General features: G+C 28.7%; 1 protein-coding gene across 2 annotated transcripts in view; it reads right to left on the bottom strand.

Moving 5' to 3' along the window:
• Positions 1-14,560, bottom strand: part of LOC142330457 (uncharacterized) — a 32,531-nt gene that overhangs the window by 14,498 nt on the left and 3,473 nt on the right. Inside the window, exons 1-4 of one of the 2 annotated variants that reach the window (XM_075375699.1) lie at positions 11,483-11,545; positions 6,535-6,757; positions 1,923-2,014; positions 16-223 (exon numbers count right to left, since the gene is read on the bottom strand). In XM_075375699.1, the coding sequence (XP_075231814.1) occupies positions 16-223; positions 1,923-2,000 (286 nt within the window). In that variant the 5' untranslated portion in view covers positions 2,001-2,014; positions 6,535-6,757; positions 11,483-11,545. Of the gene's footprint in view, positions 1-15; positions 224-1,922; positions 2,015-6,534; positions 6,758-11,482; positions 11,546-14,560 lie in introns of those variants that run through there. The other variant, XM_075375697.1, reaches the window with a different exon arrangement.

Below are 14,560 nucleotides of genomic sequence, written 5' to 3'. Positions count from 1 at the left end.
TCTAAATATACAGACCAAGTGCAAGATGTTGTGCTTTATGAAGACGTATTTTATTCTGACTGTGTCCACCAATTGGAGCAATTTCAATCAATGAAGTATCATCTGACAATGCTATACCTTCCCTTTGTGCACTATCTTCTATATCTGCTTCCAAAACAGCAGCCATCTCTTGTGCATCAGCACTACATAGCAGCAGAAGAAATAACAAAAATGTTGACAAAAACTGTAAACAATGAAAACACAAAATGGAGGACAATAATCATAAGTTTTAATAATATAGTTATTAGTATTTATAAAATAAAACAAAATTATATAATCCACTTTAAATAGTAAAATACAAGGAAGATATTTTAAATTGAACCAATAAAACAGTAAGAACAGCTTTCTTGAATTTTACTGAATAGGGTAAATAATATAGCAGTGGTATTTATTATAAGTATGTGTTATACAGTTGATGAATGTAATTTGCTAATGAAGAAAAATAAACATATTTTTAGTCTATTATAGGCAAACTATAAGGAGTACTACTTGGTTTCAGTAAATTATTTGATCAAACAGAATTTCAATTACATCATGAAATTTCTGGACCAACTTCTAAATTAAATAATCTTCAGTTTACTGGTGGCAAAGTCTGGAACTTTTTACCTTTCATATTACCATCTCTTCTTCCTTATATCAAATCAGGTACAAGGATATAAAGATTTTATTGCCTTTTCAACTTTGGGGCAGTGATCAGTTTCTAAAAATTAATCATATAATATCAGCTCAGTGATATTAAGACATTGTTTATAATTAAAAAGTTGATACTTCCAACCACAACATTGTTTTTGAAAACTAATTTCAAAAATTTCTAACTTTACAGGTTTCGCAAACAATGCGTCTTACCTAAGTGTCCATGATATCATTGACACCACCAAAAAATGAACAGAGTTTAAATTTAAAAAAAAGGTTTTTACATTGCAAATGTAAAAAAATTACACCCTGAAAGAAAAAAAGTTCAAACCCTGTTTTATTGACCACTTTCAGTAAGAAAAAAACACCTAGAGTAATTTTTAAAAACAATATTTTGAGTCAGGAATCTCAAACACAAGTCTATAAACCTACATACAGCACTGTTCGCAACAGTTCTGTATTTCATACAGCACTGTTCGCAATATGTGAGGAAAAAATTCGGATAAATCTGTTATTGTGAATCGACAACTTTCTTGAATTTTCACATCGACACTTGCATCTTACAAATGAGGGTCGATAACTTTTTTCATTGTCATGAATGTTTGTTTGACCTTCCCAAAACATACGGCACCGTATATTCCACAAAGTTCATGAAGAATTTCAGTGACTGACAGGTATTTTGTGTGAAGGAAACAGATGACGGCATGCACTTCACAATCGGCGGAATTTTCTATGACAGCAGCTAATTTGAATGATAGTTTTGTATGAACAAGACAGCAAGTGATATTTCAATAACACTACTAGAACGGCACTACTATTACACTACTTGAACCAGGCTATTCAACTGTACAAAGATAGAATTGCTACCCACACTCCCTCGCACAATACAGAGGATCGGAAGTTAATAGCCCTCATACTATTCATTCAGCTAATCAAATTATCCATATGTACCGTCTGCAATTAATCTCTATATTCATGTTTTCGAACTAGTAAACCAGTACATGTTAAGGATACTTTAGCATTATTAAGGATAAATGGAATAAGTGTTAAAAAAATATCTGAAGAGAAAATAGAATTCTATTCTCAGCACTTTATTCCTACTTTTTAGTGAATACAATAAAAAAAAATAAAAATTAATATATATATATATATATAAATAATTAAATTACACACTATAAATAAAATAAAAAATCTTAAACTTTCATCTAAGTATTTTGCTAATATAATAGTAATCAAAATTGTTTGCTCACCAGTTCTACAATTGCTATTAGAATTGTTCCTTGTCTTAATGTTAATACATTGAAACACGTCCGCACTGGTAATGCCATCTTATGTTATAAATCTAGTAAAAAATTAAAGATATACTTCATTAAATTAATTTTAAAATTAAAAGATGTGCATGCATGCATACTAACAAACTTTAATGTAGCATTTTGGCAGTCATACCTAAATAAATATAACTTCAGTACATAAAAATCTAAAAAAATTTTAATTAAAAAAAAACATTTTACAATGGATTATGTGGCATATTACATTTCTGAGTTTATGTAGTATAAGTAAACATGTCAGACTGGTACATTAATCCATCTTTTTTACCATCTGTCCCATTTTTATAGCTATAGCAAATGTAAAGCACTTAAATATAATGGGCAGATATGATTTCTATTAAAGTAATGATGTTCACTATGTATAGTGAACAATAAAGCCTATGATACGAGTAAATGTTTTTCTTGCCAGAATAAATATCATATGCAGTTCTATAAGCCTGGCAAACTAACAAGCAGTATAATATATTTGTTTCAGTGAAGAAATCAATGGGAAACCATTCTACACCTCACGTTCCCTGATAAAACGCATGTGTTTTTATTCTTGAAAATAGCTTACTTTAAGCTAAAATAGTGATTTGTGATTCATACCAAGTTCAAGCTCTATCAAGAGTCTGGCATATTTTTATCTCATCATTATACCACCTATCTTTCTCTTTAAAAAATGTCTCAAGTCATAATAAAAAACAAAACCTGTCAAGTATTTAAACATTAGATAATTTTAGTAGCACATTCCAAATCTTTTCCACAAGAGATTTATCATTTCATAATGTTATCAAATCATTAATATAATAATAACAATTGATATAAATGATGTATATCATCAATTAAATCAAGAATACTCTGCTTATTTATTCATATTTTCAACAACACATTATGGTTAAGTATTTTAATTTTAGGACTGGAGATTATTTTGTTTAGCATTATGAAAAACATTATGTGTGACCAGTTTTGAACCCAGAACCTCTCAGATGAAAGAAAAAGGCCCTATCACTCCATTATGTAGATTGGAATATTAGGAAGAAAAATGATTCCCTTTTATAAAACAATGTTATTATCTTTTTTACACATGATCTATAAAACTTTCAGTTATGTTGTAGACTAAAATTGTTCAAATTAGTTTGAATACCAATGAAATAAAATATTTAGAAAAACAGCAGAAGGCTTGTTGATCCCCCAGCAACAGTAAGGAACTGATCACTGTTCTATAACAATACAGTTTTGTTAATTTCTCTGAATAGGTAAAAACCACAGAAAAAACCTGACACAACTAGTACATTACTTCTTTATGAATAATTGTATTTAATAGATTGTTTGATTTCTTGAACAGTTTTCATTGAAGTGATACAATGCGGGTTGAAAAGGTAAAACACAAATTTAATGAAAATTTTTAATTTGAAATAAATAATCTGACATTCACTGTTTATGTAAAACAAGAAAATGTAATAATCATCTAATTCTTCTGTAAGAAATAAAAATTATCATTTTCTTTCATTGGGATCAATGTTCAAAAACCATTACCAATATCCAACCAGTCCTTAACTTAATACGTGCCACACTCGATTTTCTCCTGATAACATTCTACGGTAACGAGATGTTGTACACTTTATTTATGCATTTCACGATGCATTTTATCAGAATTTAATATCCTACAATCTAGATTTATGAGAATTTAATATCCTACAATCTAGAGAAATAGAATGTCATCAAAACTGAGAATTTTACATTTAGCCTACTTGCTTCCATTCAAAACTCTATCTTATCGCGAACAGTAGAACGAGCCAAAATATTTTATCTGTTTTATTGTACCTTTTATCTAAAGGTAATCTTATCTCTATCTTATGTTTTTTTATCTTATTGTACCTTTTATTTTATCAATTTTGAACGAAATGTTTTTGGTGATAGCTGCTCGGACACAACTTGAGTATAAAGTAAATAAGATAACCCATATTTAAGCACCTTACGAAACCTGTTGAAATTGAGATATTTGGTGAAAATACACAAATAACAAAAAAAGCTAATCATCAAGAATTTGTAAGATTACAATTCATCTTGCAAACGGGAAAAAAATAAATTACATCAATGTTTCTTTTGAACACGGTATAATACCTTACATATTTAATGCGATCTGGGCCCAAATAAAATAACGATTAATTAATTATAAATTTAATGTACCAATTGCGTGTTTGACCATTATGAAATAAAACAATGGCAATCGTGTAAGACTGTATATGAACGTTGTGAACACGAGCAATCGTGCAGGTATTTTTGTTTTAGTTTAAAAAATGTATTATAAAAAATAATTTATTAATGTATTCAATGTATTAAATAAATAAAATATGTATCTAACATCAAAATACTTACCCGTGCTGCTTTTAAGATATTCCAAGCGATCACAAATTAGATACACAACAAAAAATAAAGCAAATGTTGTGTAAGTTAAGTATTCATAAAAATATAGTAAAACGACTTTTTAATTCATATTTTATAACGTATTATTCAGATATTTATTTAAAAATGTTTGTTACGTAAAGGCAAAAATTATGTTAAATTTATCAGTATCACTGTTATCCGTCGCGAGAGCGTTATAAGCATGTGTGTGGACGCATAAGATTTCTTGATACTGAAGCAATGAAAACTACCCGATAGCACATACTCGGTATGACACCCGCGCCCCACCAGATACACAAGTCAAAATAACAGAACGGGAAGAATCAATACAATTGACGTACTAACCTTTTCAAAAATATGGTATATACAATATAGCAATCATTAGAAATCGATCCTGATTAAGCATAACAAATTAAAAAATAATATAGCGTACGATTATGGCAACGCGTTTTACAGAACTTCACAATTAAATTAATAACATTGAGTGTCGGTCGGCATTTTTTATTTCTTAAAAATATATAACAATAATCGATCAATTAAAATTTATACAAAATAATATGAACAATAACTTTTATAATTTATTACGAAGCTTATCTTTTCTTATATTCTGTTAACATTAAAAAAATAGAAATTACAAAAAATAATACAAAATTTTATTATAGATTTCAAAAATAGTTTAATGAAAGAAAATAATACTTCCATCAGTACTACGTTTCAATTATTTCCACAATTTTTTGTCTCATATTTTATTTTACACAAAAGTTTAAGAAATATGTAACTTTTACTGTTTATTGATTAAAATATTTATCCTTCATGATTCAATGTTTATCAAAGACTTGTGAATTTACTAATTTCATCCCTAAGCTTTCTATTTTTATAAGTTACCCAAAACTATTATTAGCCCACAGTACATAGTTATCTAGTAAAAATTTAACATAGGGAAATTTTTTATCATCTATTGAACTAGTTGATAAGCTGACAAATTTTCTAGATGTGATATATAATTTGTTGCTGATTGTGGTAACCTTAGTATTAAAAGTGAAATGATTTATGGACAGGAAGAAATTTATTAAAATACTAAATCAATCATACAAAGTAAAAGTTTAGAGAATAGTTTTATTTTGTTTTTACATGTTTTTGTCATTCAAAATGAATAGTTTAAGGCATTTCATTTTAATTTTAGAGCAATTCTTTTTAGTTGATACATAACATCAAATTTATGTTTCTTTGAAGAATTTAGTTGTAATTAATTATATAGTATTATGATCATGATGCCATCCATACTTTATAGGAGAAACATTTTACATACATAACAGTTTTTTTACATGTTCAAAACTAAAACCGTCATTAAATCTAATGGTACAAAAGCCTATATAAATAATTCTATTAGTTCATTTCATGTTTTGCATAGATTTAACACTTATTTCCTAAATTTTTAAAAGTTTTGTAAATGACAATATAATGAACAAGACACGATACCATAAATAATATGTGACATTAACTTAGATCAAAATTATTTGTTGCATTTAATTTATTTTGTACAAAAAATTCTCTTAAACAAAATACACCACTGCTGCTTAACCACATAAGTCTTCAATATATTTACTTCACGACAAATAAGTCATTTATTTTGATAAATAAGTTAATAAATTATTTTACTGATTCATATCTTTATATTGAACACACTTACTGAAGCTGTGCAATGTACAGAAGATTATTTTAATTTAGTTGGTTACTTTGATTGTTAAACAATCACATCATCAGCAAATATTGAAAAAAATTATACAAAAAAATAAATTAAAACTAAAAAAATAAATGAAAAACCAAACAAATAAATTTAAAAAATAGTGAAGAATAATGTAATTCCTTTCTTCCAGGAAAGTTAAGCCAAGTATTTCTTCCATTTTCCTTACATGAAAAAACTATAATATATGAATTAGGGTTAAGTTAGAAAACAAGAGATTTACTAACAGTTTAGTTTACTTACTACGCAAACTGGCCAGATCCTTGTAACAAAAGTTTTTAATTTAAAAAAGTGTTTTCGTTCCCTATCACTTTACAAGGGTTTGAACCACACCACCAAACACTATCACAAAAATATCTTAACTACCTAAGGATATTAAATTATATAGAAAAATTTACCTACCCTTGGAACTCATGAGGTCTGAATCCCCTTTGACCAATTTTGACTGTCCCCAAAATTAAATGGCGTCAATAACCTCACATATAAAAATCATTGTACTAAATTTCCTCCAAATCAGCACATTGAGAATGAAGATATCAAGCAAATATAATTCAACGTATGTCCCTCCCTTCAAGTGAAAGTTTTTTTATTAAAGGAGATCATGAAGCATCAGATCTGAAAAACTCTGACAAGAAAAATTTGACCCAATTAGTATACTTTCCTAATGAAGTATGCTGAGCTATATAGTACAACTAAATAGCTCAACTATGGGAAATCAATAATATTAATTAAAAATTAGGCAATAATTTACCAAATACTAAAGTAAATACTTCTAATTAAAAAAAATACATATCTGTTGTCATTTTAGATAAACCCAATCAAAAACTTATTTAGCTTAACAACTTCATAACCACTGAAAACTCAAATTAAGATTGCCCTATACGATTTAATTTATGCACCTTTTGCATAAAATTGGTAGCATCTTAAAAAAAAAAATTAGACAGCATGATTATTTCATGCTGTATAGAATCACTCAGGCATCTCTTTAACCCTCTCATTGCCAAGCTTTTCAACACCTTTATTTTACCAAGCAGGGTATTTTGACTACACCAATATAATTTTGTGCTTTGTTTTTAGATTCTGTTGTTTTCAATGAATAGCTTTACTTAGTATTGAAAAATACAGTCATTAAAAGTATTTAAAAACATAGATGCAAAGTATAATAAATTTTATATCATTCACAAGAGAAATTCAATACTGGACACCTGTAAAATTAAAAATGGATGCCACTGAAGTAAACTAAAAATGCCTCAAAATAAGAAATAACATTTTTGAACTGATCATTCAGGTACATTTCTGTACAACATGCATTTCTTCTCTGTGTATATTACAAACAGGAGTCTTCCACATTACACAACAGAATCTTGTTTTACAATCTTTGTTCCTCTTGCAATATTGACTGTGGTGTTGGTACCTTGGAACTCTGGGGTTCGATCATTGCTGTTGGAATTTCAATACCATATGCTTTTAGTGCATCTTGTAGATCCTTATGAAAACCGTTTATATATTTAGCTCTTTCCTCCATGATGTTGCCTTTGCTGAGTCCAAATGCCAGCTCAGTCATGAAGAGTTTCCGTCGGCTCCAATTACTCTCCTGCACTCAGGAAATCGTTGTGTGTACAGAATATATGCATTCAGTGCTGCAATATCTACAAACTCCATGAAAAGTCTTAGTTGCCACCGCCTGGTTCCTCTAACACAGCTATATTCTCTTGACATTTTGTCTCCATTATCTATCGCACCTTTAGTTTTGTATTTCAGGTTTGTATTCACTTTATTCACCACTCACTTGCTCCTTATGATGCTGAGTAAGAGTAAGATTACCAACTTGCCCCTTTTTGGAACATAGGAAACTACAGTAAAGTCATTTGTGAAACCCAAAAATTGAAGAATGAACTTCTTTCTTTCTGTTGGGCAAAAATTCCTCCAGAATTTCTTTCTTATTGGAACATAGGGTATCAACCAGTGTCGTGTTTTGTTTTAGTAGTTCAGCAGTCAAAGGAAAACTGGTGAAAAAATTATCAGTTGTCATTTTTGACACATAAGAAGATAAGATATTTCATACCAAGCGAGGTATCTCACAACCCCACCAATATATCCCATCAATAAACAAAAAAACAAAAAAACAAAAAAAAAATATTGGATCAGTCACGATTGTGAATACAATTTCAATCATTTTAGGACAAAGTCATGAAACCACAAGTATGTATCTCTTCAGATAAAATTATTACAGGGAAAAAAATCAACCTGGGGTTGTCAGAATACCCCACTTGGTAATGCGAGGGTTAATTAACTACAGAATGTCTAATAAGTTAATACCTACTTTCACTTGCATCTAAAATAATATGTATATATTATTATAATATGTATATAATATGTAGATTTACCATGTATTTGGCCATGGAAGCTTAACGACACTCATTACCATTGCAAATAATTCCCCTTAGAATTCAAAATAAAGACCAGCATTGTCATCAATACATTTTTGTAAACGTTTTGGTACATTATCCAAACCTTTTCTTAAGAAATCGTGAGGTACTGCATTCAAAACATCATGAATTCTTTTCTCAAGTTCATCAAGAGTTGGATAAATCTTGTAAACTTTTTCTTTGACCCACCCTCATCAAGAGTTGGATAAATATTGTAAACTTTTTCTTTGACCCAGCCTCAAAAGAAAAAGTCAGGACTATCAGGTCAGGACTTCTAACTGGACACTCTGTTGGTCCACAATAAGCTATTCATCTCCCTGGAAACAGAATGTCCATCCAGTCACAAACAACAAAAGGAAAGTGTGGAGGTGCACCATCCTGTGTAAATATGAACTCTGCAGTGATATCTCATTGAGTAATGATATATAACACATAACTCATGACAGATAATTTCATAAACATAACTGAGTAGTGTTCAGCATCCATTGTGTTCTAAAAAAAGCTGCTTTCCCATTGAGCAGCTTTTTTCTGATGCATGGCTTACACATACAACTTAATAAATATTTATCATTTTATTTAAATACAGTATTTTTTATTTATTTAATTCAATGGCTCTAACTAAAGCGCGCGCCCATACCACATTTCATTCACACAGGTATGGTGGTACTAGCGGCTAATTTAAATATTATTTTACACTTTAAAAATTATTCATTTTTTTAATTCTATCACTCACCTGTGATGTTACTACATACTAAATGACTTCAACAGCTATACATCAGTGCTACACTAGCGCTCCTTGTAGTGAGAAGGTGTACTATAAACACAGTATACATACTTATCAACTAGTTTTATTTAGAGCATTTTTTGGGGTGAGGGTGCAATTTTGAAAAATTCTTTTTACAAATATTATTTTTTAATTAACAAATGTGCCTAAGAAAATTAAGACCTTTGTTAGCCAAAATCTTGAGATACTGAGGGTGATCTTGCTCTACAACAGGGCTCTTGACCTTTTAAGTTGAAAATCTAATAGCACCAATGTCCCGTGTATATTAGTAATCTGCCCAAGTTTGTTCAAAATCGGTCAAGTAGTTCAGGTGATTTAGGGTGCAACACTAAACACACCCATGTACATACAAACATCCAGAAAATTTCCATCCAGTTTTTGTGTTTTTTGTGTTCCTTAGGTGTCAAAACATCAAGAACCGGTGAAAACCGTGTATGCCCAAATTGGACTGATTACAATAATTTCCCTTCTAAAGCTATACAGCTCTGCTATAGCGCTAGACAGGAAAGTAGAAATAAATAAGGACCAACCATTAGTTGATGTTATTCCACACTACACTATTACTTTTGAATGTGACTGTTTTCGACAGTAGCACCTGGATCAGCATTACTTCAACACTGAAAGTTATACCTGTTAGCAAAACCATCAACATGGAAAATTACCTCATCAATCCATAAAATGATATCAAACAAATTAGGATTATCTTCCTTCCAACCTAACATGAAAATTCCTGGTCGCAGTCCTCAGGAAAGGGTTGCTGGTTATAATAAGGCTTCCAGGGATGAAAATTTAAATTGTTATTTAAAACAGTGTGAGTGGTATAGCGTGATACCCCACTTTCTCAGGATGCCTGACAGATGGACTTAGTAGGACTTCTTTCAAAGACTGCTCGAACTTGTGTAACAATTTCTTCAGACTGTGAAGTTAATGATTGACCAGTACATACCAAATCCAATACAGTATATACCTGTTGTTATTAATTTGCACAAGTGTTGCACTTTTACCATTCTCAGCTTTCCACCAACACGGGGCTTGAACTACTGATTTCCTTCCATACTTCATAGCTTGCTGCATTTTTGTTCTTTCTTCTTTGCTAAGAACTGGAGGCATTTTCAGTTACCTGAAACTAAATTGGTGAGGAATATGTTTGCTTTCTGTGTGATAGTTACTCTTAAAATTATGTTGTAACATAATGTAATATCAAGTTCAAAATATGTATTGATTTATCAGACACTTTATATACAATTAATTGTCTAGTTACCAAACAACATATTAATAACAATTAATTATGTCACAACCAGTTTTTCTGAAAATTTTTGTTTCGTTTTTTTTTTTTGCAATAATAAACTTATAAAAGAGATTCTGATAAATGCACGTAACCAATAAAATTTCAAGAAAATAATTCATTAGTTTTAATCTTTAAATATTAATAATACTATCAGCTGTACTTATATAAAATGAAATACATAATCAGCAGGATAGCTTTCTAGTTTTACTTTTCATTGCAGACATAAAAATGAAATTGACTAATTATTTTTGTGTTTAAATTCATGGAATTCAACAAAATAACAAAACATTTTACTATAATTTAAAAGCATAGTACACTGTATACTTAATGAAGCCTCAATGAGATCAACTTATCAGCATCTTTATTATTATAAAAAAGTAGAAGAATCCAATAAAATCTACATAAAATAAGATCTGGCAGCCTATTTGATTTTAAAGAAATATTATAGATTGCAACACTGAATGAGATAATAGACAATCAATATTGCCTCTGCTATCAACATGAAGAGACAGAATGTACAAATCCTGCCATGCATTTAATTGCATGGCTAATGCATTGAACCGATTGCTAATTCTATAAATGAATGTATATGATTTAAAGGTTAAGTAATATTTATTTTCATAAACAAATATTTGAATAGAATGATTAAAGAATCTGTTCCTGCACCTTTTCTTATAATTAAATTAGAACAAGGAATTAAACATTGTATCACTTAAACTTTGAACTGAGTGAATAGAATAGTAAGTCTGAATATGCTCTGTTGTTTAAAACATTTAAGCTATTAAACAATACATATAAAACAATTCATTAATTGATAAAGAAGATTGTCTGTCAACTACATAATCATACCTTTGAATCTCAATTTATTTGAAAATTTTTACAGGTAAGTAAAATGTCATCAAGATGGCAACTGAAAATAAAATGCATATAACTTAATCAATAAAATCTTAAGAATATATTTTTGATCATTTGTACAAAACATGAGGTAACATATTCCAGCCAATCACCAGTTAAGGACAAACACACCTGATTTACATTTCTCATTGTTATTTCAATTGCTGCTATAATAATGGCATTAGATCAATTAAATTTTTATTTACTTTTGTATTATTTTTTTCCATATTAAGTTATGTACTGGTTGAAATTGTTAAATAAATTAATTAATTTGTCTATCCTTTTAATTAATTTGTCAGTTATTAATTCCTCTGAACTGACAACAGAACAAATTAGTCAAAGGTTAATTTGTCTTAGATGATTTGAATAAGATAAAATAAACAAAGGCAGTATTGACTATACTTCAGAGACTTCTGTATCAAAATCTACTTTTTTATTATACCGAGTATGATATAGAATCAATAGAGAATGACAGAAGCTGATAAAATTATGAAAACAACATAAATGTTTTACCAAAATATTTTCAATTGTAACATCAAGGTATAATAAGGTAACAAATTATAGCCAATCCATTAATTTCATTGAGAGCCAACACTGAAATTATACATTTCTATCTTTTTTTTAATATTATTATAAAACTGCATGAAATCATTATTTCATGTGAAGACATGAAATAATTTTTTAGTTAACTATCATTTTCATATTTTTTAATAGATGTTCATGATAAAAAAAAAAATATTTATTAATGTTTTTTTTAAATTTATTTTTCCTAAATAAATTAATTTAGGCTTTCTAAACAATTGAACTTAAGTAATCAGTAATGTTTCACCAAAATAGAATATTTACTGTTTATAAGTTTTCCTTATTTTTTTATGGCTTTATATCACATCATGGATAAAAAGTGATATATTTTTTGTTCTGTAATTTAGTAACTTATAATTATAAGAGTAAAATAGAAAAGTATCAAGTGTGATATAAAGTAAATTAAATAATTTAATGGCAGAAAGTAAAAAAAAAAAATAATATTAAAAATAAAACATTACAAAAAACAGAATTTGAAAGACTCTTTGAAAGATTTTTAATAATGAAAAAGAAAAAAATACATGAATGAGTAATATTTAGAAACTCTGGAAACAAGATGACCCTTTATGTTAATATAAAGATAACAGAATTAAGGTTAATTCTATGTAAAACCAAAATTAAAATACACATATAAAACACTGATTATAACTACTGAAACTTTCTGTTGGAAATAAAGCAGAAAAGAATATAAGGGCGAAAATGTAATGAAAAAAATTGATAACTGAGATAACTGATAAGTAAAATAAGCCGGAGTTAGAAGCCATCAAGATTAAAAAACAACAATGAAATGTTGTTCAGTGAAGATATTTCATTAAATCCCAGAGAATATCTTAGTTAAGAAAAGCACATAAAAAGAAGATATAAAGGAAGGGTGAATGGGAACACATAGATCTTTAAATATTTTTACTCATATTTTTTAAATTCAAGTTTTGAATTAAAGTGAAGGAGAAATACAGGGAAACTAGAACGAGATAGTTTCAAGATATTTTGTAGGATATGAAGGTTTTTTTTAGGAAGCTATAATTGTTGACAAACAACGAAATTCAAGAATAATGAATGAGTGATGCAGAAGAAGCAAAGATCCGTCTAGGATTTTTACAACTCGAAAGAAGATTCATTAAGTGTACTTTAAAAATTATTGTATTTACATACTAAATATGTAATTAGAAAATTATTAATTACGTAACCTACTGAGAATCGTCAGATTTGATAAAATTATTAAAAAAATGTAAATCCAATCTTTTATAAAATTTCATCTGCAGGCATCTTTCCTATGAAAAAAGGATTGTTTAATGTACGTGCTTATATATTTATTTTACCTGCTATTGCTATCGCAGAGTGGATTACGTTGCATTAGTGGTTGCACCGGGCGGCAACCACTGCGGCAACGTAATCTACAAACGATTCATTCGTTCGAACAATTTATAAATTTTTATACGAACGATTTAACTACAATTATATTTGGGTTTTGGTGATAAAAAAAAAAAAAAAAAAACACTGCGATAAGAGCCGCGTAAATCATAACTTAAGCAACAGCTAAAAATGTTCTGGATTTTGAAGCTTTTCGTTGTAAGTTTTTGTTGTTAGTACGCTAAATTCATGAACGTTATTTAGTTATAGTTGACAAAAACATTCAACAAAATCATGTTGAACAAAATATAAATTATTTAACATTTTCGCGGCGGGCCATAGGCCCATCTTTTTTCTAGTGTATATAAGTAGTACATTATGCAACAAGCCTTGGTAGGTGTTGTAAACATCTCAGGAGTGCATTAATAGCCATTATAGAGAGTTGCATACTGTATTTTTTTCTATGAGGGGAAAAATAATGGTAATATTGATTGAAAATATTGATATTGATTGAAAATATTGATATTGTTTATGGAATATAATACATTTTATAAACACGTGTTTATGAAAATAATACATTGTTTACGGAATTTTTTTTTAACTTTCCCAAAAAAATACATTAAACAATAGGCTACATTCCTGTGGTAATCAGTGTTTAAAGGCATTTCTTCCTTAGAATCTGACATAATTAACAAAAGGATAAACAATGTAACAGATTGGTATACTTTCAAATTAATCTCTGCTTGCTAACTACTAAATTGGATTAAAATCTAAGTAAAAAATCAACTGATATATTTAACAATACTCAGTTGGTCAACGGTTGAAAATAGCAGGCTTTTGATTGGTTGAACACCAGTATCATAATGACCCTCATTATGATACAGGTTCCAGAGATGTAATTCAAACATTATAACACATCCGTAGAAAAAAAGTTTATCAACCCTTTTATCATTTTAAAAATAATTTCAGCAAATAATGACAAACATAATTTAATTTATATCAGAAAATTAAACTACACATCCATGTAGACTTAATATAAGTTCTACTAATTAAAAAAAAAAATAAAAGTACCTAGTTTGCACTAGTACTAGGTACTACTTA

The sequence above is a fragment of the Lycorma delicatula genome, chromosome 9, assembly GCF_047948215.1.
Source record: "Lycorma delicatula isolate Av1 chromosome 9, ASM4794821v1, whole genome shotgun sequence".
Lineage (NCBI taxonomy): Eukaryota > Metazoa > Arthropoda > Insecta > Hemiptera > Fulgoridae > Lycorma > Lycorma delicatula.
Note: the sequence above shows the minus strand (reverse complement) of the source record. Positions and strands in the feature narration are given on the sequence as shown.